Here is a 25,123-nt window from a genome sequence, read left to right as displayed (position 1 = left end):
CGAGTCATGTCTCTGTGCCTCAGTTTTCTCATCGGAAAATGGGGACATTAAATGTTAATTTTACAGGGTTGCTATGAGGACAGAACTAACATAATGTATCTAAAGTGCCTAGGACGATGCCTTGCAAAATGGCAATCATTTAAAAATGTTGACCCTATGACCCTAGCAGTCCATGCTGTCACTTTCTTCCGCATGTGTCTAACTCCTCCCCAATTACACACCCAGTGCTATCAAGGTTGAGCCATGAGAACACAGACACAAAAATGCCCTCAAGTCCATGCCCTCTCTAAAGCCTCAGCATCTTTATGAAAAGGCAGCAAAAGCAGCTTAAGAAATGAGTTCAGAGTACATGAGGGAAGATGCTCCTTATGGAATTCTGGGAATCTACGGTGACCAGCATCCTGAGCCCCAGGGTGGCTGGAAAGGGGTGGGAGGTAGCAGTGGCTTCCATTGCACACAAAATGTCCAAGGCTCCCAAGCCCGAGGCAGGAAAGTGCTCTGGCCCAGTTAAGGCTAATGAAATAGTCTCCTCACACGGTTTCTTAGGAAACCAGCTGAAGGGTGGCATGTAAGCCCTGAAGATGGCTCTGGCTCAATCTGGTTGACAGAAAAGATGCATTTGACAGAAGTTAGAAGCAGCTCCAAAGAGGAAGCACCTAGATAAGCCAGAAGCCCGTCAGGGACACAATTCTGAGCCACCAGGGCCAGCTGTGCATTTAATGGGCCAGGGTAGGGAGCAGAGGAGAGGAAGGTAGAGCAAAGCCAGTTCTGACAGCCTTCCGCCCGAAGCAGTCTTCATCCAGTATCCGAGAAATTATTCAAACTGCTTTTACAAATTAGTTCAGCACAATGCTGTTCAATAAGAATAAATCCAAAAGGCTTGTTTTTCTTAGGAGAAAATGAATGGCTTTGAGAAGAATAAGAGCACCAAGACAATGTTCCCTACTTCCGATTTTCATCAGACACTCATTAGTCTTCCGGAAATGAAACTTGACTTTCTCCCTCCCCTTCCCAAACTCAAAGCATCCCTTAAGATGAGCAGACAGTCAGCTACAAGATGCCCAAATCAAACTCCTGGCTGTCAGGTGCTCCCTGGGGCCTCCTCACCTGGGAACCATTTTCTACCCAGTGAGATTTAGCTTTTTTAAAAATTCACTTTCAGAGAGAGGGCTAGTGGTTTATTGGAAAGAGAACCGGAAACCTGATTTTTGGCTCTGTGCCTGACTTGCTGGGTGACCTTGGGTTACACCACACACACACACACACACACACACACACACACACACACACACACTCATCCACCTGGTAAGGAGTTGAACAAGATGATTTCTAGGTCTCTTCCAAGGGAAAAGCTTAATAATTTGAAGACACTTCCTGGAAAAAACATCAGGTAGGCCTTTAAAAAATCTATAATGAAGTTATCTCTCAGAGCAAGTTGCCAGAAACCAGCACTAATGACCAAGGAATCTGACCCATGACATGGAGGGTGAATCTGGAGAACAATATAACTCTCCCTGCCACTGATGCTGCTACAAACCCGTGCTCCTACCCAGCCTGGTTCTTGAGACCCAAGTGCTGTTGAACTTCAGGAGAGTCTCCAAGCATCAACGGAGGGCTAGGGGAGCCAGCTCACCTAGGCTGGTGGGCTCCTCCCCCGAGTCCCCTTGCTAGCCTAATTTCCTCTCTCTGATTTTGCTCCAAGGGAGGTCACTGTGTTACAGCCCCTCCATTCCTCCTCCTTGTCCTGTCCAGAATAATACAACCTTCCTCAGCAACATCAAGTGGAATTTAAGCCTCTGTGCCTCAGTTATTTTTTCTGTAAAACAGTGATTCTGTAAAATGGCTCTGTAGTAACCATCTTTACCCCACCCTCATCTCCAGCAGCAAAGACAGGTCTATCAGAGGTCTGCCTTACATACCCCCATTCATTCTCTTGGCCAACAAATTCTTCCGGAGAACCTTCTCCGCATTTCCCCACGTGCCTCCTGCACCAGCAAGAAGACATGAGTACCTATCACCCACCACTCCATCCCATTGCTTATTGGATAACTGGTTGACCAGACAAGGGTCCCCACAAGGCTGGGAGTCATAAATAGGACCCACGAACTTCCTAAAACTGGGAATCTTTTGTAGATGGTGCATACATGTATCTTTGGGAGAGAGTCCACATTCTCATCAGGTTCTCAAAAGTGTCCATGCAACCATTCTGCTCCTCCCCATCACATACACCCTTCTCCCTTTTGTCCCCTCACTGAATTCAAATACTGTCAGATTTTCAGCTTACAAAACACTTTTCACTGCAGCCTTGTGCCTGAGGCACTGTCATCCCATTTTACAGATGAAGATATAGAGGCAAAGGGTGGCACGACTAGCCCAAGGTCACAGCTAGTAAGTGCAGGAGCAAGACTGGAACTGGATTCCGACTTCCAGTGTGGTGCCCTTTTGGGGAACTCTCACCCACGCCCTCCAGCCACCCCACCTTTTGATGTATTCTCTTCCCTACCACAGAACCAGATCTGGAGCCCTCATGTTCCCTCTGCCTGGTCCCAGACCCCCAAAGAGCAGGTTCCCTACATTTCTCTGCCCCTTGGACTCCAGCTGAAGTTGCCAGCTGGCCTGGGAGCGGGAGTTTTGGGTTGCTGGATGGTGGCCAGGTTCAGCCCACCTAGGAGGGTTACTCGGGGGACAGGAGCACCGAGATCCGGGCACGCTCCTGAGGGCATGCAGGTGTGGAGTTGGCGCCGCCCTACACCTCCCTCTGAGATAAGCAGGGAGGAAAGGGGAGGAAAGGCCATCACGGGCTGGTCCCCTGGCAGTCCGCCCCAATCTGATAAGAATCAGGAGTCTGATGCCCTCACCTCTGAAGGAAGGGGTCAAGAGACCTATGGGGACGCTCAAAGCCTGGGCGCTGGGCGGGGGTCTTGGGCAGGAAGCCTCGATGCAGCCAAGACAAAGATGGAGCGGTAGGGCCTGCGCGCCGCCTCCAAAGGCGGGGGGCGGGTCGGCGCCCCCGGGGTGAAGCAGCCAAAGCCCCAGGTTTGAGAGAGGGCAAGTACAGGAGACTCAGATAGAGTAGGGGGTCGGATCTGGGGACCAAACCGAGGAATTGCGGTAGGCGCAGGTGAGTACGGAGAGCTAGGTCCTGGCGACCCAAAGGGCCCACCTGCGGGAAAGGGGTGAATGCAGATGATCTATGGGTCCCTGGCGGGTGGCGGGAGGCCAGAAGACACCACGTCCTGGAGACCCCTGGGCATATCCCCGAGCAGGCTGGTGATGGGAAGGAGAGCGGCCACCTCTAGGAGCGCGCCGGCCCGGGGAGGGGTCCTCGGGCTCTGGCTCTCGGGACAGCCCCCGGGACCGGGTGCGGGCCGCGCGCTTACCTGCGTCCTCGTCGTCGAAGGAGTTCATGCACGGGAAGTAGATGGCGAGCGCCTCGAAGGAGGCGGACAGGCTGAGGCGGCTCTGCGAGCGCTCCATGCCCGCGCCGGCGCCGGGCGCCTCGGCCGCGGCGGCGGCGGCGGGCGGCTTGGGCAGCTTGGCCGCCCCATTCTTGACGCGGAGTACGGCGCGCGGCGTGGTGGCGGCGGCCCGGAGCCAGGCCGGGGCTCCGCGGCGGGGCTGGCGGGCGCGGCGGGGCCGGCGTGCGGAAGGCGGGCGGGCGGGCCGGGAGCTGGCGACGCGCGATGCTCCCGGCGGCGGAGGAGCTGGCGGCGGCAGTGGCGGCGGCGCGGCGCGCTCCGGACGGCGGCGCCCCCCGCCGGCCGCGCAGGGCGGGCTCGGAGGCGCCGCCGCAGCCAATCGGCGCCGCCCGGGGGAGGGGGCGCCGCGCGCCGGGGCCTGGGAGCCGGGAGGACGCGGGCGGGGCGCGGGGCCCCTCCTCGGCGCCCCGCGCCCGGCAGGCGTGCGCGCCCCGGGGAGGAGCCGGCGGCCGGCTCTCCGCGCCCTGGGCCAGGGCCTTGCCCCCGCTCCGCCCCAGCCTCCGTCCTCAGCCTCAGACTCGGGGGCGGGCGCCCAGTCACAGACCGAGACAGGCCTCCGCCAGGGACCCAGACCCGCTCAGAAGGGGCACGGTGAGAACGCACGCCCCTCAGCGCTCAGCCTGCCACACAGAGACCCTCGGATTCCCGCAGGGACCCACAGAGAGGCTCCAACAGGCACCCGCACAGAGGCAAGATAGACCGCAGACACCTCCAGGGTCACAACGCACCCGGAGAGGTTCAGCCACAGACACCCTCAGACAGACCCCAGACAGCCATGGGCCCCGCAGGTAGACATACCCACAACCACACACAGACTCATCCTGAGGCCAGCAGACACACTCAACTGACAAGCACAGACACCACTGGCCACACAGGAAGACCCACACAAACCCATGGAGAAGTTCAGGCCGGCATGCACACTCATGCACACACACGCAGATGACACACTCTCAGACCTGCACACAGAGACACTTAGGGCCCCCCTGTCATTGACCCCCACCCACAGCACTGATTAACACATACTCATAAAGATGGGCAAACACTGTCAGACTCACACACAGACCCAGAGATACACTCAAACACACTTCAGTGGGCACACATACTCACACTGAGACACAGGCATACAAACTCAGGCACTCCCAGTGATGGGTACCCTATACACAGACCCCTCAGACTCACACACAGACCCAATAAGACACACTCTGCCAGTCTCACACTCTCACATATACACCTCCGGGGACCCACAGTCCTCAGACTACACACACACAGACTCAGACACTCGGAGCACCCCCACCCCACCCATGAACCCAATCACAATCAGAAACCTGAACTCCGTTCCCTAACACAGGACACCTAAAGTCCCCATCCAGTCAATCCTTAGACATCTAACCTCGGCCAGCTGCTCCCACACCCTCCTTACGAAGCAGCCTGGTGAGATGGCAAGATCCCAGAGTTTGAGTCCCAACTGGGGCACTGTCCTTCTGTGGTGGTGTAAGGCAAAGCCCTTTACCTCATGTACCTGTTCCCTCATCTCTACCATGAAGATGGGACCCTATGTTTTGGATGTTTGTGAGGATCAAGTCAGATAACGTGTGTTAGTTTGCTATTGCTGCATAATTAACTAAGAGGCTTAAACACAACACCCATTTATTGGTTTAAAATTCTGTAGGTTGGAAGTCTGAGCCGGCTAGAGGGTTCTTTGCTTAGGACTTTACAAGATATCAGCCAGACTGGACTCTTACCTGGAGGCTCTGTAGAAGAATCTGCTGCCAGACTCCTTCAGGTTGTTGGTGGTGTTTGGTTTCCTGTGGCTCAAGGACTGAGGCCCCTGTTCCCTGATAGCCATCGGCCAGGATTTGCTCTCAGCTCCTGGAGACAGCTGTCTGGTCCCTCTTTGCTCATGGTCTCGTCTGTCCTCAAGGGCGGCATGTGGATGCCAAACGCTTCTCATCCTCTGCATCTAATTCCCCTTCTGCGTACTAGCCTGAGAAAACTCTGCTTTTCAAGTGCTCTGCGATTGGATTAAGTCCACCCGGATAATCTCCCTTTGTGGTATAAGGGATATAATCGTAGTAGAGGGGTCTCCTCATTGCCACAGCTTCCACCCACACTCAAACAGGAGGGGCTTATACCAGGGGGAGGACCTTTGGGGTCATTCTTGCCATTCTGCCTACCCCAGTATGTAAAACAGCTAGCACAGTGACTGGCACAGGCGGGTGCTACTGATCCCTCTCCCTTCCCAGGTGCCAGGCCTAGACCTTGAAAGCAGCCCGGTGTGGTGGTGAAAAGCCCATGTCTTGGTCACATCGTGGTAACTGGCAGCTCCATTTTTTCCACTGTTTAGGCCATAAATCTTGGAGTCATCTTTGACTCTTCTCTTTCTTTCACACACCACATTTAATTCATCAGCAATTCCTATCAATTCTATGTCCCAAAAACGTATCCAAAGTCTCCCACCTCCCCCGATCCCACCCATGCCAAGCTCCCTGTCATCTGTTACCAGGAGTCTCGCAGCAGTTTCCTCTCTAGTCTCCATGCCCTTGCCCTTGGTCCCTACAGCTAGCTCAACTTCACCCAGAGATCTTGTGAAAACTCATGCCAGAGGCTGCCACTCCTCTGCCCCAAACTCTCCTCTGGCTCCCATCTCCCTCAGAGGTGACAGTCCAAGTCCTGCAAGGTTCTGACACCTTTGGCTCTGCTGCCTCTCTGTCCTGCCTCTTACCAAACCTCTCAGCCCCAGACCCACTGCCCTGAACTTCCTGTTCCCTCGGGCTGAAACACTTTTCCCTCCAGAGAGCTGTGTGGCTCGCTCTCACAGGTCCCTGTTCAAACATCTTCTCAGTAAGATCTTCCCTCTCCACCCCTGCCCCCTGATGCCACATCTTCCTGCTTTATTTTTCTCAATAGGCTTTATTACTTTCTGATATATCATCCATATCATATATAAATATTATATGTATTTTTTCTTGCTTATTCGCTTATTGTCTCTCAGGTACTCAGTAAATACTTGTTGATTGAAAGAATACCTCCTCCCTCTCTTTATAGATGAAGAACTGAGGCTTGCAGAGAGGAAGTGACTTTCTCAAGGTCACAGTGAGTGGGGAATAGGATTGGAACCTGAGCAGCCTAGCTCCAAAGTGCGTGAGTGCCCTGTCCACTGCTCTGCCTGGCCTTCTAAGACCAGGGCAGAAGGAAGACAAGCCAGAGGGAGAGCAGCACCTCAGAGGCCTTAGAGGAGGGGCCAGGACAATGGGGAAGTCAGGGATCTGGAGATGGACTAAGGCCAGGTGAGAGATTCTGGAAATATTGCAATTCTACCCACACCACTTATCATCTGGAGTCACTGCGCTGATTTTAAAACATATGTACACATTCTTTGTCTTCCCCTTGAGAAATAGGACCTATGTCCTCGCTCCTTAAATTTGGGTCAACCTTACTAACTGGCTTGTAACCAGCAGAATGCAGAACAAGTGTTGTGCATAACTTCTGAAGGTAGATTAGAAAGTTTCCTGGATCTTCTGCCTGGCTCCCTGAGGTCCCGCACTCTAGGGGAAGCCAGCTCTGTGTAAGAATCCTGACCACACTGAAACAGCTGTGCAGGAGACACCAGGAAGCCCAGCTGAGCAATCAGCCACAGCCAGCATCAACTCCTAGGCGTGCGAATGAGTGATCTTGGGTGTCCAACTTTGATGTGGGCCCAGCTGACATCCGATGGCAAATGCATGAGAGACACTCAAGCAAGAACTGCTCAGCTGAGCCTTTCCCGAATGTCCGACACACAGAATAAGTGGTTGTTGTTTGACACCACTAAGTTTGGAGAAAATATTTTATGCCACACTGGAATATGACCTTGAGCAAGTGAATTAACCTCTTGTAGGCCTGTTTCTTCAATTGGAAAATGGGGACAATGCTTCACAGTGTGAGTGTCATCATCCAGTGAATAATCAATGTGGAGCTCTTACAACAGTGCCCTAATGCAGTAAGTGCTCGGCAAGTGTGAGCTCCTACTACTAAGGACAGGATGGCCCCATCTGTCAGTGGCAGATGCCAGAACTGGAAGGAATCTGAAAGATTATCCAACCCTCTTATCTGGGAGAAAGGGAAACTAAGGCCCAGAAAGTACAAGGGATGGCACACCGGGGCAGAGCTGTCACCAGGACAGAGGCCTCCTGACCTGGGCCAATGCTCTTCCTACTGCACTCCAGGTTGTCTGATACCCTGGCAAGAGTGGCAGGGGGTCCCTGGGTTAAAGCCTGGAAGCTGGCGGTGCAGAGAAGGAGAGGCAACCAGCAGAAGCAGACTTGGCCTCTGGCCAGCAATCTAGGCAGCAGACGCCTGATTTGTCCTTTCGTGATTAGCTCATGCCTAAAATTCCACTACTAAGGTTTGGGGCTGTAAGCTCAAACTTTTGATCTCTTGTAAGTATGTCATTTCCCCATGGGAAATCTAGGTTGTCCACTACTTGCACCTGAGTATGAATGTGTTCTAAGAACTGGTTTGATGGTAGGAGATGCTTGAGATGGTGGGTTGGGGAAGTGGTGAGTACAGAAGGGGGAAGGGTGGGCCATCGAACAGTCTTCTCAGTTTGGGCTTTAAAGCCCAGGGTCATGGAGAATGCCAAGGGCAAGACCAGTGGGTGTATTGGAGTTCAAGAAGTATTGCCTGCCTTGAGTTTAAATGTCCTTATTTTAGCAGTGTGACCTTGTCAAGTCCTCTCAGGATTCTCATCAAAAACTGAGTATAATTAACACTTGCTTTGCAAAGTCATGGTGAAGATTAGATGTATGTACAGTAGGTACATTAAGTGAATAAAACTGTTGCGTGTTCTCAGTGTGCCACCCATTGTACCCAGCTCTAAAAACACAGAGATAAGTAAAACAGACCTGGTCCATGGAGTTTATAGTATGGCAATGTTAAACAAATAATTACACCAATAATTATTTAATAACAGCATTATATAATCACTTCATTATAATAATAATTTAAAGTACAATTGTGTTAAGCATCATTAAAGATATATATCTATGTAGTTCATAGTGCATGTGTGTGACTGTGTGTGCTTCCGCATGTGTATGGGGAGGGGAACCAGCCTGAGGGAATCTAGGAAGGGAAGTGACATTTAAACTGAAAGTGGCACCTACTGACTGGGTGCTTGGCTCTGTTCTTGACCCTGAAGATGTTTATTTCAGTAAATAAAGTCACTGCCCTCACATTAGCATTATAAATCATCCCTGGGGCTACTCTAGGAGGATGGAGTGAATTCAGAGGTTTGCCTTCCTCCTCTTCAGGTAAATCCTGATTTGAAACCCAAAGGCACTGATTGGTTTTCAAATGGGAGAGGCAAAGGAGGCTGGGAAGAAATGCCAGATGACGGGAGGAGGTCGGGGCACCTGTGTCCAAGGCCTGATGGAAGGCTGTGGGCCTTGGGGGGAAGGCTGAGGAGAGGGCAGGACCGGCTGAGCCTGAGCGGCTTCAGAGAGAACTTGAGCAGGATGAAAAGAGACTGGATCAGTGAAGGCAGGAAGGAAAAGCAGGGACAGAGAACAGCCAAGCTTCAGAGCATCAAGAGCAAACACATGTGGATGGACCCATCTTCTTCAGCATCTCTCCTCTAAGATGAAACACTGGGAAAGTGGCCCCTGAAGTTTGCATATTCAGCAAGAGGCTAGTGAGTGCCTTTCTACAGACTGAGAAATGGCTGGAACGTAGCTAAAACCAACAGAGCCCTGTTTGCGGCTTTGTCAGAGAAAGACTGGGTGTTTGCGGCTTTGTCAGAGAGAGAAAGACTGAGCCTGTCGTATTCTGCCTGCTGAGATCCATATGAAGTGTGTGTGTGCGTGTGTGTGTAAAACATCTCTTTTGTGTGTGTATGTCTCCGAACTAAGTGGGTATTTCTGTGCCTCTGTGTCCTTGTCTGTGAATGACCTTGGCTCTAAACTTGTTCTTGCAAGGTGTGTGCTCTTACGTTAAGTGAGTCCAGTCTGGCTTTAAATGCAGCATGCATCACAGTCTTTGTATATACTGGGGGGGAGGGGGGGCGGGGAGTAGACAGACAGACAGAAATAGATGGAAAAGAGCACTGGCCCATTATCTGTTCACCTGACTCCTGTGTCCCAATCTTTCTGTGGGTCTGCCTTTGCTTGAGTGGGTTTGTGCTGGTGTCCTCTATGTCTTTCTCTGTATCTGCCTTACCTCTGAGTCATGAGCATCTTTGTGTGTGTGTGTGTGTGTGTGTGTGTGTGTGTGTGTGTGTGTGTGTGTGTGTGTATAACTGTGTTGCTGATATTTGTGTACCAGTGTAAGATTTCTGTTCTAGTCCTTGTGTGTGTGCATTCTGGTCAGTGTGAATTTATCCTCGACTGTTGTGTGAATACAGGAGGAGAGATAGTTGGAGACAGGAAGACCACTGTGTATGAACTTGTCCATGTAGACTGGAAGCTTGAAAGGGGAACTTGTATTTTCCTGGATTAATCTTTGCCTTTAAATGACTAATACATGACTGAGCTGATGGGATAGAGATATGAAGATATTTTATTAACTTAAAATCCCCTAAACAACTACCTAACAATCCTAACCATTAATTTATTCTTCTGTTCATCTATCTATCCATCCATCCACACACCCACTCATCTCAATTGCACTGACATTTACTAGCTATGTAGTTATGTCTCTTAGGCAAATTATTAAATTTCTCTGTGCCTGTTTTCTCATCTATAAAATGGGGGTGATACAGGTATCTCCCTGATATGACTGGGAGTGGGGAATGGAGAAATAAAGTGAAATATTGCATGTAACACATTTAACACAATGCATATCACATAGTAAATATTTACTATATTAACTATTGTCATCATCACTGTGCTGACTGTATATTTCAGCAAATTCTCATCAGTACTTTACTAAGGGCCACCCCTGAGCTAGAAGCTGTTAAAGCCCTACGTAGCAGAAGCATTAAGTACCTCTACCGCCACCTTCTTATATGACCTTGGATAAAGCCTATGCCCTCTCTGGACCCACAGAATGGACAGAACAACCTTGCCCCACTTCCCTTATGATATTCTGCATACACCTGCACTTTAAAAATTGTAAAGAGCTCTGCACAGTTATGTAACAGAGCAGGGGACATCCCAAAGCCTTGGAAAGGCAGTCCTGGGTTATCTGGAGGGTAAGCAGATCTGGGGTAAAACCAGGACCTGTTGTCACTTCAGGGCTCAGTCCACTGTTTCCTGCTGCTTCTTTACTACCACTTCCAGTCCCTGGTCTCCCTCTAGGGAAGCCCCTGATGTGCTCTCGTGGTGGGGAGCAAGTGAGTGAGGGAACCCGAAGCAAAGGGGGCAGGAACAGACCACTTCACTTCTCCACGAAGAGAATCTGCACTTACTTTGTGCTAATGGGCCTCACAGTTGTAAAAAAAAGAACTGATTTCTGTCCCCAATAAATCACCATGTTGGACAAGAGACAGAGAAAGAAGGAAACAGGTAGACAGAGACTAGAAAAGAGACTGGGACACAATAACAAAGAGACAAAGAATGAAAGAGGCAGAGAGGAGAAGAGACAGTTGGAGACAGGAAGACAGAGGGAATGGAGTCAGGCTTTATTGCAGACCTGGTTGGTGCTGCACCAAAGCAAGGCTGCAGCTGTGGCAGCCCCTGCATCAAGGATCGCCACTCCTCTTGGGTCATCCTTGACCAATACACATAATCACACGAACACACACACACTCCCTGGAGATGAACAATGACAATAACGAGGAGAAGGCAGAAGCCTCAAGATAGGGGCAGATTCTGACCATAAGAAACCTACTTATGACAATGCTAAACCGCATCCTCAGGTCTCAGTTTCCTCATTTGGAAAAAAAATCCCACAGACTCCATTCATTGGCTTTAAGCCTAAATGGGATAACTGATATACCACAGTTTTAGAAGTAATGGGGGAAAAAATTGGAAAAAAATATTTGGAGCTAGACAAGCTGATTTTTGCAGTTCATAAGGACAAACAAATGTAAAAATTGTCAAGAAAATGTGCAGTTGGGAGAAATAGGGGCAAATAATAAGAGATAATGATCCCTATCAGATAATAAAACATTATGAACTACAGTAAGTTTTTTAAAGGCTAAAAAAAAAAGATGAATTTTCTTAATATATAAAAAGCTCTTACAAAACAATATGAAAAGACCATTGCTCCCATAGGAAATGGAGAAAGAACATGAACAGACAGTTAACTGAAAAAGAAATACAAATGACATGCAAATAGGAAAATGTTGTTTAACATCTCTCAGAATTAAAGAATGTCAATTAAAACAAAAATGAGCCATTGTTTTCCACCTATCACTTTGACAGAGAAGAAATTGCTTGATGGTGTCCCCTACTGTATGGGAGACGAAGCAGGGAATTAGACACAGTCACACATTGTTGGTGGGAGTATACATAGATTGATGGAAACTCTTTGGGGATTAATTTGTTAGTATCTACCGAATTTTCAAATGCACAAGCCAATTAATTTAGCAATTCACCTTTTAACTCAGCAATTTCACTTCTATGAATTTGTTCTACAGATATACTTGAACATATGTATATATATAATGTTTATAAGAAGGTTTATTGTAGCATTGTTTCAAGAGCAAGAGATTGAAAACAGTATCAGACAAAATAGTAAATAGCATCAAAACAAAAAACACTGATTAAACTATGGGTAAATCCATACAGGGGAATTCTACAGTCATTTTAAAGAACCATATAAATTTCCATATGCACTAATATTTTACATATATAATTAAATAAAAAAGCAAAGTCTAAACAGTAGGTATAGTATTATCCCATCTATGCATATACACATAATACACATATTCAAATATATATCTGAATTGACATAGAAACTCAGGAGTGACATATAAGAAGCTATTAACATTGATGTTCTCTGGAAAGTAAGAAAACACTATCAGGTGAGAGTTGATGTCTTATGTCCTTCTCTGTGATGTGAATTCATTTCACCAAGGGCATGTATTATTTTGGATAAAATAATATAAGTAAAGTTTTCACCTAAAAAGGGGTCAGTTATCAACAATTAGTGAATAACCAAAGTATAAGTGTGTTACCTAGGCCAGGGTTACACACTAAGTCCTGTTACTTGTGACTCTAGGAACATGGATTAGGTGGGAGCATGGTTCACTGCCCAATCTCCTGGGAATGGGAACTAGGCTGAGCTGCCCAAATAACCACCTGCCATTTCCCAAGTCATCACCTCCTCTCCTGAGCAAAGGAAAGCCCTGGCTGGGTGTAGAAGGTGGACTCTTCTTTCTGGGACCCAGAACCTTTTCCCACTGCCCTCCTCCACCCCCCAGGCAACTCTGATTGAACCTGCCCTTTAATGGCACCCAAATCAAAAGAAGGAGAGGACTGGGGTCTAGAAGTCTAGCACAGAATTAAGATTTACTTCACCACAAGTTTGTGGTGTAACCCTGGAAAACCCATTGTCTTTTCTGGCTTCATACATAAAAAGGAGAGTGGGATAGAATGATCTCTAAAGACCCTCACAGCTCTGACATCTTATCAAGTCTAATTTGGTCTGGGATGCTATGCCACTTCTGTAACCTACTTCCTTGGCTTGGATAGTCATGAGTTTGAAACAGCTCTAAAAGTCAGTAGCTGTGTAATATTGGTCACTTTACCTCTCTGAACTTTAGTTTGCTCATCTGTAAAACAGGGAAAATGACAATATACCTCATAGAGCAGTTGGCAAATAGTCGTGGCCCAATAAATGTTAGCAGTCATAAGCTTTCTTCTTTTGCTGCTGCTTCTTCTCCACCACCAGGGTTCCACTTAGACCTGTCCCCCTCAGAAGTAGCCTGATTTAAGGATTTCTCCCCTGCCTTCCGCTGTGCACCCCCCAGCTCTCCTGCACCAGATAGGGATCAGTCCGCATAAAACCTGATACTACCAAATTCATGTGAAATCATGGGTTGATGTGTGGCCTCTGTCCAAATCACCCATGAGACAGTCAGGAAAGGCTGATGGACAGTAAGGATTTTGGACAGGAGCCTATTGGAATTCATCTGGGCTTCATTTGCACTCTATTTTCCAACAATGATCTCTTCCCTCAAGATACTATGACAAGCCCTTAAGATTCAGGGAAGGGCTGCATAAAGAAAACTTTTGGTGTCAAATAAATTATGCTACATGGATAAGCGCTGATTTTATCTCCATGTACAATTTTCATCACTGAGATGTAGCTAGACAGTCCTCCACCTCTCCACTGCCACCCGCACATATCCATCCCAACCTGACACTAGGAGAATAGACTGTCTCCTCACTGTGCCATGTACTTGGCTTTAACCATGGCATTCATGTTCCTTCGGGCCTCAGTTGCCCCATCTTTACAGAGGGGGCAGTTTCCAAACTGCTTTCCTATCCATGATTTCCCTTCATCCTTGCAGGAGTCATTCCTGATTAAATGAGTACCCCAAGCATAGCACGTGTGAGAGTCCATTCACTTGGGATCAGAGTAATAATTGGCTTCATGCCATGAGTTGGAACATGTTCCCTCCTCCTCTGTTCAAGACATGTTTCCCATGTTTTTGACGTTCATGTTAATGGAATCATATATCATTTCATTTTGTTTCTAATTTCTTTTTCTCATCATTATTTATGTAGATTCATCCATATTGTTGCACATAATTCTAATTCATTCTCTTATTGCTTTATAGTGCTCCAGTATGTGACTATACCCACAATTTTATTTATCCATTCTACTATTTGGTGGATATTTGGGTCATTGCCAGTTAATGACTATTATATGTGACTACTATATGAATGACTACTATGAAATTTTCTGGTAAATAATTATGCACTTACCTCTTTTGGAATATATACCTACAAGTCAAATTACTGAGTTTATGATGTGCTTGTATGTTTATATCTAATGGGTACTTCTAAACCATTTCCAAAGTAGTCATACAAATTTGCACTCTCATCAGCAATATTTGAGAGGTTTAGTTGCTCCACATCCTTCCCAACATTTTGTATTGTTAGTCTTTCTTTAAATTTCAGTCTCTCTGGTGGATGCATACTGATATCTCTCTGTGGGTTTTGGTTTTAGCATTTATACCTACATTGCATCATAAATTGTTTTAGTGTATGATGCAAGGTAAAGAGTCAAGGTCTACTTCTTTCCACATAAATATCTGATGATCTTATACCATTTATTGAAAAGACTATCTTGTCCCCATTGTGGCCTCTTTGCCGTCAGTCAGGGGACTATGTGAATGTGTTTATGGAATTAGATGACTAACATGTTGATGAACTTTTTTCCAAATCTCTCATCATGCATAAAAATTCATTCACTTTTAAATAAACAGGATCAGGTTTTGTGACCTTTTATCCATTATTCACTATCACATGGGCATATTCTAGTATCAATAAATATACATAGTGGTCCAACTTGGGGCTGTCTCTACATCCCTATACATTTAATCATCCCGTTGTTGAGGACAGTTAGGTTGTATCTAATTTAGAATACTATCAACAACTCTGTGAAGAACATCCATGTATGTATCTTATTGCACAGTTGGCCTATTAACTCCTTAGAATTTCTTTCCAGACGTGGCAAAGTGAAATCAAGAGTTATGTGCATGTTACATACTGATACTTACTAAAATTGCCCTTCTGAAATATTATATCCTCCACAAGTGCATAAGATGTCACAGCACAATTAAAAAGCCTATCATTGCCCAGACCTTGACCTCCCCAAGACTACTTCTTTTTTCTCTCTTTCCTTTAGTTGCTATCTTTATAAAGCAGAATAAATTGAGGCAGTCTTCTCAGAGTTCACAGGGTCCATAAGATCTCGACAGCTTTTTCTTACAGTACTTCTCAGCCTCTCTTGCAATTACAAAGGGCTCATATGACTGAGATCTGAACAATGGAATGTAGAAGGAAATGACACCTGCTACTTCCAAAACCATCCCATAAAATCCTGGAACCTTCCCCACCTCCCAGCTGAATGGAGAGGGTTCCTGGCTCAGAGGAGGGACAAGCCAACATAAAAGTACACTGGGCGACTGAAAGACTACATGGAGCCAAGCACACATGTGCACACACACACACACACACACACACACACACACACACACACACACACACAAGACTGTGGTATAAGCAAAAAATAAAATTTTATTGTCTGAAGTCACTGATATTTCAGAATTTCTTGTCACAGCAATTAGCCTGCCCTGGTTAATACATTAGTACTTGCTAATATGTTAATACATCAAGTACTTGTACTTGAACTGGGAGGAGAAATTAAGTTGGTGCTAAAGGAGCCTTGACTGAGCCATGGGCCATGAGGGGTGGAAAATGCCAGACTGCCCAGAAAAGCCAGAGAGTGAAAAAGAACTCTGTAGAGATCAAGAGAAGATCATGCTCTGGGAATGGTAGGGGGCCCGCTGGTACCAGTTATTTTGGTTCCCAGTCCCATTTCTTCTGGAGGGCATCTGAAACATACGTGGCGGGATGTCTACCCAAACCCATCTTCCTGCCCCTTCTTCTGTTTTTATTTGGGCAATTCACCCTCCACTACACAGCCTCACATTCCTTTGGCCAGTGTTGGGTTTATGCATATGATTCAATTCTGATCAATGGGACATAAGTGAAATTTGGGGGCAAACAGCTACTTGGACAAACAGCTCTCGCTCTTGAAAAATGAACACCTAGAAATAAACATATTGAAAAGTAAACATTCCTTTTCCATTGCTGGACATATACTCATAGCAAGTAGGTAAAAAGGTAAATTAGGACATAGCTGAAACACTGGATGGCAGAGCTGGTAAAAAAAGAAACCAGATCCTTAATTACGACTTCATAGAACCACTGAATTAACCAACCTCAGAGTTGCCCTACTTAGTGGCTTAGTGTAATCGAGCATATATGCTGCATTTTGCTTTGGGCTTTTTGTTTTTGTTTTTTATCACCAGAAATATTCCAATAGATACACTCACCTGACTATATCTCCTGCCAATGACGCTTTGACATTCCCCGTCATCCTTTCAATAAAACCCCTTCTTTGTTTTGTTCCTTAATACCAAGAAACCCCACACTTATCCAGGGCTTCTACAAGCCAACGCTAAATGCAGATTTTTAAGGGCAGGTGTTTCTGATTCAGGGAAGAAAGGGGTACACAGAGGAGAGGAATGAGGGTGCAGGCCCTGGACCAAAGAGAGGAGTAAGGTAATGGTAGCCATCTCCCCAGCCCTGCACCTCCTAACCAGGCTGACTCACACATCACTGAGCCCTTGGATAGTAAATATTTACTGAGCACTTCCTTTGTACCAGGCACTGTTGTAGGTCCTGGCATGTGCAGAAAACAATGCTCAAACAGACAAAAATGTCTGTTCTTATGAGGCTGATATTCTAGTGGGAAGAAACAGTAAAGCAGACAAATAAGTAAAAAAAACCAAACTGTAATGTGTAGATGACAGTAAGTGCTGTTGTAAAACACATGTAAAGTAGAGAAGGAGAATTGGTAGTGTCTAAGGTGGGATTTATAATGTGTAGATGGCCAGGGAAGGCATCATGAGAAGGTGACATTGGAGGAAAGACCCAAAGGGGTGATTCATATAGACAACTGGAAAAAGAGTGTTCCGGGCAGAGGGAACAGCAAGTGCAAAAGCCCTGAGGACTGGGGGTGTCCAGAGTATTGGTGTCGCCCTTGGCAGTGGACTGATTCTAAGATTACCCTTGCTTCCGGGATCCATGTCTAACCACAGGGCACCCACCAATACTTGAGAGTGTGGCTGTGACCCACGACCTGCTTCTAATCAGTAAAATATGGCCATACTGATGGGATATCACTTCCATGGTTAGATAACAGATGATGACTTCCATGTTGCTGACACGCACTCTCTCTCTTGTTTTCTCAACTTGCATTCTTGATGGATCAGGTGGCTAAACTGGGGAGGCCAAAGGGCAACCTGTGGCCAACAGCCAGCTAAGAACTAAGACTTCAGTCCAAAAGCCCAGAAGAACTGAACGTTGCCAACAAACATGAGCTTGGCAGCAATTCTTCCCTCATCAAGCCTTCAGATGAGACCCCAGTCTAGCCTGACATCTTGACTGAGCTTCATGAGAATCTCTGAGCCAGAGGACCCAGCTGAGCCATGCCTAGACTCTAAGTGTACAGAAACTGTGAGATAATAATCATATGTGTGTGTGTAAGCCACTAAGTTTGTGGTGATATGATACTCAACAATGCATAACTAAGACATTCTTTCTGCTTATCCAGGCTGTGACCGTTTGGATGGCTCCCTTATGCACCCTTTAGACTTGAGGCTCTCATATCTGACTCTAAAGGGACCCTGTCCCATCTCATCCTTGACCTTTCTTCTCACCCTCCCTGCGTTTGACCTTCTTGCCTGTCTCCTCCGTCCCATCCTGATAGTTTCATGCCTGGTTCTCTCTTCTTGGCCTAGTTCCTTCCATTTAACAAGTCATCTGGATAGCTTGCTTAATTTCCAAGTCAAAATAAAGGAATTTTATTACAAAAATAATCTTTTCACATTTTAGGAAATTTAGGGAAAAAATAAGCATAAAGGAAAAATTGAAAATCATCTTAATTATACTGCCCAGAGATAGCCACTTTTGAACCTGGTATGTTTACTTCCTTTATTTTTTTCTTTGACCGTATATCATAGAAGTGCATGTTTAATGGTCTCAGACTGTAAGTAGTTTCATGGCCTGTGCTTTGCTTTTTTCCATTTAGCTTTGCATTATAAACATTTTCCCACAGCAATAAATATACCTCAATGTCACTTTCTAATTACTGAAAAACATTCCATATAATTTAACCAATCCCTACTGCTTTTTGCTCCCATGTTAAAGTTTAAAGAAATATTCTTGCAGTTAAATCGGTAAGCACATCCATCATCTATGATGACATCACTAGAAGTGGAACCTTGGAGTCAAAGTATGCATGTTTCCAAGGCCTTTAATAAGTAATGAAAAATCTCCCCTAACAATATTGGACCACTCATCACTCTCTAGGTGCATATGACATTACTCTCCATTCTCTGAAACTGGCTGTTCTCTGTGATTCTTTCCGTTGTTTGCCATCAGGATCCCATGATTTCTCCACTCCTACTCCCCACCACCCCCAGACACCGACTCTGATGTGTCAAATGCATAAACTTAGACAATCCACCCTCAAAGCCTTTATTTATATCGATGTGTATCTACAAGCAATATGTAATACTACTTTGGGAGAGCATTTTAAAACCTCCTATAAATGCTATTGTGCTGTATATTTTATTCTATTGCCCTTTTTTGTTGAATCAATACTGTTTTTGAGATCTGTGTTCATCTATGTAACTCTGATTTATTTGTTTTAACTACTGTTTAACTTTTGTCTTCATTTTAAAAATTCATTTTCAGACTGCTGTAACCGGTTGCCATCATTTTCTATCATAAACAATGCTGTGATGAATATCTTTATACCTATTTCTTTATCTCTGCTAGAGTTTCTATGCAGAAATGAGGTTGCTGGGTGGTAGGGTATAAGCAGTGTCTTTCAAACTGTTTTGGCTGTGATCCATGATAAGAAATACATTTCACATCATAATCTGGTAAGGCCCCCTCCATGCACACAAGTAAAACAAAAGTTACGTGAAGTAATACTTATTATAAGAAAGGAATTCTGAAGTGTTTTCCTCAGTTTAATTCAGCTTCCTTTTTTAATGTTGATCACAACTTACTAAACTGATTTTGTAACCTATTAATGGGCCATGACCACAATTTGAAAAATAATGCACTAAAATATATTCATTTTCACTAAATACTTTGAAATTACTCTCCAGAGTGGCTACACTAATTCACAAAGCACTGGGGTCTCATTCCCCTACATTCTAGCCAGTACTTAAGAGTATCTTTTTTTTTTTTGCCAGTCTGATGAATGCAGAGCAATATGTCATTGTTGTTTTAATTTTTGTTTCTTTGATACTAATTAATTGAATTTCTCTTCATCTGTTTACTCACTACTTGAGGTCCTCAGAGAGTGAGTTGCTTATCTATTTCTATTTCTATATGGGTTGCCATATTGTTTTCATGCTGATTTACTACTGAGTTTCTTACATGATTTAGATTTTACTCTTTGTTGATTGTCGCAAATGTGCTGTAAATACCTGTTCCCAATCTGTTAATCATTTGTGAACTCTGCAATGTCATTCACTGAACATCAGCCACTTTTTTTTTTATGATTTGGACTTTTTGAATAAATATATTATTTAAGAAATACTTCCCTAATTCAGTATTATAAAGATTTGCCCTCCGTTTTTTGGTAGCTTCTTAAGCCACCTATCTGAATTGTGTCTTTATATGGTGTGAGATGGGATATAAATTAATTTTGTCCATACAGTGAAGCCACTTTCCCCACCACCATTAAAATAACCCATCCTGTCCCTGCTGACTCATGTTGCCTCTGTCACATACCAAATATCCATGTCTAGATTCTTCTCTTTTGCTCCATTGGTCTCTAGTTCTTGTATTAATAGCTTACTTTGAGAAATTAGACTTTATAATATGTCAATATCTGGTAGGGTGGGATTGCCACCTTTGCTTTTATTTTTGAGACTACTTGTTTTAACTGCTCATGGAAATTAATTGTTCTATGCAAATCTGATAATCAGTTTGTCCAATTCCTCTCTGTCAAATATAAGCTCGAATGTGTGAATTGACACCATCACAATTCCATGCCTTACCTTCCACACACTAAAAAATTATTAGTTGCCCTGGTACCTTCACACCTCAGGCTGGCAAAGCATGGGGAAAAGGGACAATCAGACAGCAAGGGGTTCTGGCGAGAAATAAGCGGAAGCCCAAACCTAGAGGAACCAGGAAATCAGACGGGCCACCAAGGTGGGAGTTTGGGAACAGGAACCAAGGCCAAAGCCCTCTTATAGGAAATGTAGCCCCTACAGAGCAGAACAGGACTTCTTGAATTGGGTAGTGGTCTGGTTACTGAAACACCAGCACATGCCCCAACAGAAAAAATGGCAAAAGACCTGACCAGGTAATTTCCAAATAAGAAAAACAAATGGGGGAAAAAAAAGTTCAACCTCACAAGAAAGCAAAACCATAAGGGATTTTTTTTCCCCCTATCTGATTGGCGAAGTTTCTTTGTTCTTTTTCCTTCTCCTTGTTCTTTCCTTTTCTTATGATGATACTCACTGTTGAGAAAGCGTGGGGAAGGGCACTCTCTGGGACAGCTGGCAGTTCTGTGAATTGGCACAGCCTATCTGGAGGGCAGTTTGGCAGACTGTATTAAAAACTCCTAAGACACACACTCATTTGGATCGAGCAATTCTACTTCCAGGAATTTTTTTCCTGAGGAAAAAATTAGAAGTGAACACAAAGATGAATAATAGCTTACCATTTACAGAGTGCTCACTCTGTGCCAGGCAATACGCTAAGCACTTTGCACTTAACTCATTTAGACCTGCAGCAATGTACGATGAGCTGAGTTACTATTGTGTCCATTTTCAGGTGGGAAAAGTGAGGCTCAAAGAGGTGTTGTAAGTTGTGTAAGTTCAAGCAACTGGTAAGTCACAGGCTGGGGCTCAAACCCTGATCTTTTTAACTCCAGACCATGCTCTGAATCACTTTGCTATACTACCCTCTGGAAAGCTGTGTAAAAAACTGTGTATAAACAGCAAAAATTTTTTCATGGCAAAATTTTTAAAATAGCAAAAGTTCATAAATAACTGTGGAAGAATTGAAGGATAATTAAATCATGTAAAGTCATATTATAAACTACATAGTCATTAAAAGTAAGTTTTGAAAAAATGATGACATGGGGAAATATTCATGATATACTAATGAAAAACATGATACAAAACAGTTATATTCCATTTTAATTTTAAAAATTCATATATGCCATTTTTATGAAATTCAAAAATAGGAAAAGACTAGACTATGATGATCAAGATTAGTAGAGGGGGTTGTCAATTGGGAAGAGTGGTAAGGTGCTGGGAATGTTCTAGATCTTAATCATGTAGTCATATTGCTGTATTAATACATCAAAATAGATCCGATTGTATGTTAAAATTTGTGTGCTTTATACAAGTTTATATAAGTCATACCTCACTAAAAAGTAAAAAAAATAGGTAAATGCATTGAAAAATCTGGGAGGAAAAGAACAGAAAAATGTTAGCAGTGACTGTTGCTAAGTATAATTTTCATTTTATTTTTTTATACTATTCTGCATTTTCTTTCATTTTTACAACTAGCTGTATTACCTTTATTATTAGAAAAAAATAATGCCAAGTTCATTATAAGAGGGGAGTAGGGGAGGTGAGTTGGCTCTAGTCCAGACCTGGAACTCTGGGGGTAGACAGAGCTGTTCAAGGGTTTCCAGTCCTGGGCTCCCCCAAAAAACCTGGTCTTGCAAGCAGGATGCCATAGTTACAAGGATAGAGAGAATAGGGGAGAGAAGCCCAATGCCCAGCCCCGCTTGATAGATAAAACTGAGCAAGAGGCCCTGAAGAGCCTGGGATGGACCAACACAGTGCCCTTAGCTCAAATTCCTCCAACTTTAAAATCCTGCTGAGTGGATACTGCACAGAGCTATCCCAGTCACAGCAGCAACTCCACTGCCAGTCAGGTGCCTTCTTGCTCACTGGTGATGACATCAGGCCTCCAGGGAGCACAAGCCTGTCAATCAGCCGCCTTTCCTGGAGAGGGCCGCAGTGAGCCATCTCTGACTCCTCTGTTTTTGAAAGGACAGCTTCTACCTGAATCTTAACTGGTTTGGGTGAACTTGACTCTTTCTTCCCATTCAGAGTCTGAACCAAGGGCAGTGGAGAAGGTAGAGGGGGGTGCAAGGCAGGTTTGTGTGGGTGCTTCCTGAGATCCTGGAATCAGTTCACCTCTAACAGTGAAATCTTGTCAGCCGAGAGGTGGATCAAAATAAAGAATGTAGGTGTAAAGAAGTTTCAGAGATAAGAATTCTTGTAAATATTAAATATGCTTAAATATAAAACAGGAAAAAATAACGGTGAGAATTAGCAGTTTTTCCTTACTTCCTAAGAAATATCAATTTTATTGGAGCCATCAAATGTGCCTAGTAAAAATAATCCTACATTTCCTAGCATCTGTGGCAGCTAGCAGTGGCATATAACACAGTTATAGCCAATGACATATAGACTACGAATTTGTGATAGAGTCAATTTTCTAATTTTTTTCTTAGTGGAGCAAGAACATGATAGCTAGAGCTGCAGCAGCTGTTTTTCAATCATGAGGAAAATCCCAGGAGAACTGCAAAGACCCCCCCAATCCTGACATCCTGAGGCATTAACCCAGTGACAGCAGCTGCCTAACTTTTCACTATTTGTTTACTTAAGCTACTGTCTGCTTAGGTTTTATATAACTCATGACTAAAAGCAATCTTTAACTGATTCAACCAACAATATAAAAATAATATAACTAATATAAAACAGGAAGTTGGAGAAGAGATGAGAAAAAGTGTAACAGTGCCAACATTTCATTGCAGGTAGTCACCATCTAAAACTGAAACACATAGTTAAAAACAATGACGGCTGCAACCACTTGATGCTTTCTAGAGGGATCTTTGGTAAGCTAATATCTCTTTTGGTGGAAAAGAGCTACCTAAAGTTCAAAAATTCTTTCATCTCAGCTTTCATTTTTTTAAAAATCTGTTAAATGCAAGTAAAGCACATGAAATATTGTTCAAAATTTAAGAGGAGGATTATTCATTGTCTGTATACATGCATTGAAATATTTGAATTATGAGAAATTCAGGCTTGTTTGTTTTTGTTTTTAAACATATCATTTTGAAATGATTGTGGATTTTTAAATGTATCATTTTGAAATGATTGTGGATTTATAGGAGGGTTACAAAGGTAGTACAGCCAATACTTGCCTATTTACCCTTCCCCAACTTCTGTTAAGCATAGTACATCTATCAAATTCACATAATATGAATTTACATAGGCATGGTACATCATCAAAATTATGAAATTAACTCGATAATTGGGATGATGCTATTAACTAGACCACAGACTTCATTTGGATTTTCCAATTTCCCCACCGATGTCCTTTTCCTGTTCCAGCTTCCAAACCAGGATACCACATTGCATTTAGATGTCACATCTCCTCAATCTCCTCTGTCTCTGACAGTTTCTCAGTCCTCCCTAGTCTTTCATGGCCTTGACTTTTTCAAAGAGTAGTGGACAGGTATTTTGCAGAATATCCTCACTTTAGGCTTGTTCCATGTTTTCTTGTGATTAGATAGAAGTTATAGGTTTGGGGGAAGGAGACCACAGAAGTGATATGCTCTTCTCATCACATCATATCTGGGCCATGTGATATCAACATGATTTATCATCGGTGATGTTGACCTTGATCACTTGACTTTTTTACTTTCTCCTTTGTACTTTTCCATATTGCTTTAATTCCTATAATGAGTATGTGAAAATACTGAATCTGTAAGTGCTTCATATACCAAAGAACTCCACAAAAGTGGGGGTTAAATATTTTATTTGAAAGAGCAAATTGATGTACAAGTTTTGGCTGGAAGAGAGAAGAGGAGATAAGTATAACTATAACATCAATGTTTAATTGGTCTGGAGGCCGGCCAGGATGGCAGGGAAAGATGGAGATGACTTTGGGATTTATGTAACTGCTGGTAGGGCCAAGAATAAGGACCTCATCCAGCTATTTATAATATAATATCTGTCCCTTTACCGTATGGCCTTGGGTAAAAGTATAGGCCACCCCTAGCCTAGTTGGAAATGGCATGACGGAGGAGAGCTGATTCTGCTGGAAGAGCATGGGTATGGGGACTAATACTGACTGAGCACTCTCCATGTTCCAGATGCTTCACCCCCTTCATTCAATCCTTACAACTTTGCTAGGGAAGCAAGATGATCATCTCTGTGTTGTAGATGGGGAAATTCACTCAGAGAAGCGAAGCAGCTTGCCCAAAGTCACACTTCTAGTTAGCCATCAAATATCCCTCAGGCAAGGTATTGGGTAGGCACAGGAAAGCCACTGTTTGAATCTAGGTCTCTGTGACATCAAACCACTGTGTCTCCTCCACTTCATACCACCTGCTGCCCAGGAAGAGCTGTGAGTGAATACAGGAATTTCAATCATGGAGAAACGTAATGATCTTCAGCCATAAGATTTTTCACCTTCCTCCTAGTCCCCCTGTCTCCTCATTAATCAGAGAGTCACCTGGCATGAATCCCAGGTTCAGGATCCTGCTGCCCTCTAGATGTCTTGGACAAATAAGATGCTCTTCAGTAAGATAAAGCCTGGGGGTAGCTAGGACAGCCTTCTCCTAGGATGCATCCAGCCAGATGGAAAGAGAAACAAAGAGATGGAGAGGGGAAGAGGGAAAAAGGAAGAGAAAGAATGAATTGCTTGGTTTTGGAGCCCAGACTCTCCTTCCAGTCAGCCCTAAGGCCAGCACCAGTTTTGCCCTGCCTAAGGATAGACTAAAGCCAATGAACAGCCCCTATTTTATGGAAGCTAGTTCAAGGTTAGTTTCTGCAACTTGAAACCAAAGTATCCTGATGAATATATTCTATTTCTGTGGTCTCTACTCCCTTATAACATCACCATGTCTGTGGGTTTTGCCTCTCT

General features: G+C 44.5%; 1 protein-coding gene across 1 annotated transcript in view; it reads right to left on the bottom strand.

Annotated features, from left to right (window-relative positions):
• Positions 1–3,643, bottom strand: part of RIMS4 (regulating synaptic membrane exocytosis 4) — a 56,230-nt gene extending 52,587 nt beyond the window's left edge. Inside the window, exon 1 of the mRNA XM_017662101.3 lies at positions 3,381–3,643. Coding sequence (XP_017517590.1) covers positions 3,381–3,477 — 97 coding nt within the window. The 5' untranslated portion in view covers positions 3,478–3,643. The remainder of the gene's footprint in view (positions 1–3,380) is intronic.
• Between the last annotated feature and the right edge of the window lie 21,480 nt (positions 3,644–25,123).

Source organism: Manis javanica, chromosome 5 (genome assembly GCF_040802235.1).
Source record: "Manis javanica isolate MJ-LG chromosome 5, MJ_LKY, whole genome shotgun sequence".
Taxonomy (NCBI): domain Eukaryota; kingdom Metazoa; phylum Chordata; class Mammalia; order Pholidota; family Manidae; genus Manis; species Manis javanica.
Note: the sequence above shows the minus strand (reverse complement) of the source record. Positions and strands in the feature narration are given on the sequence as shown.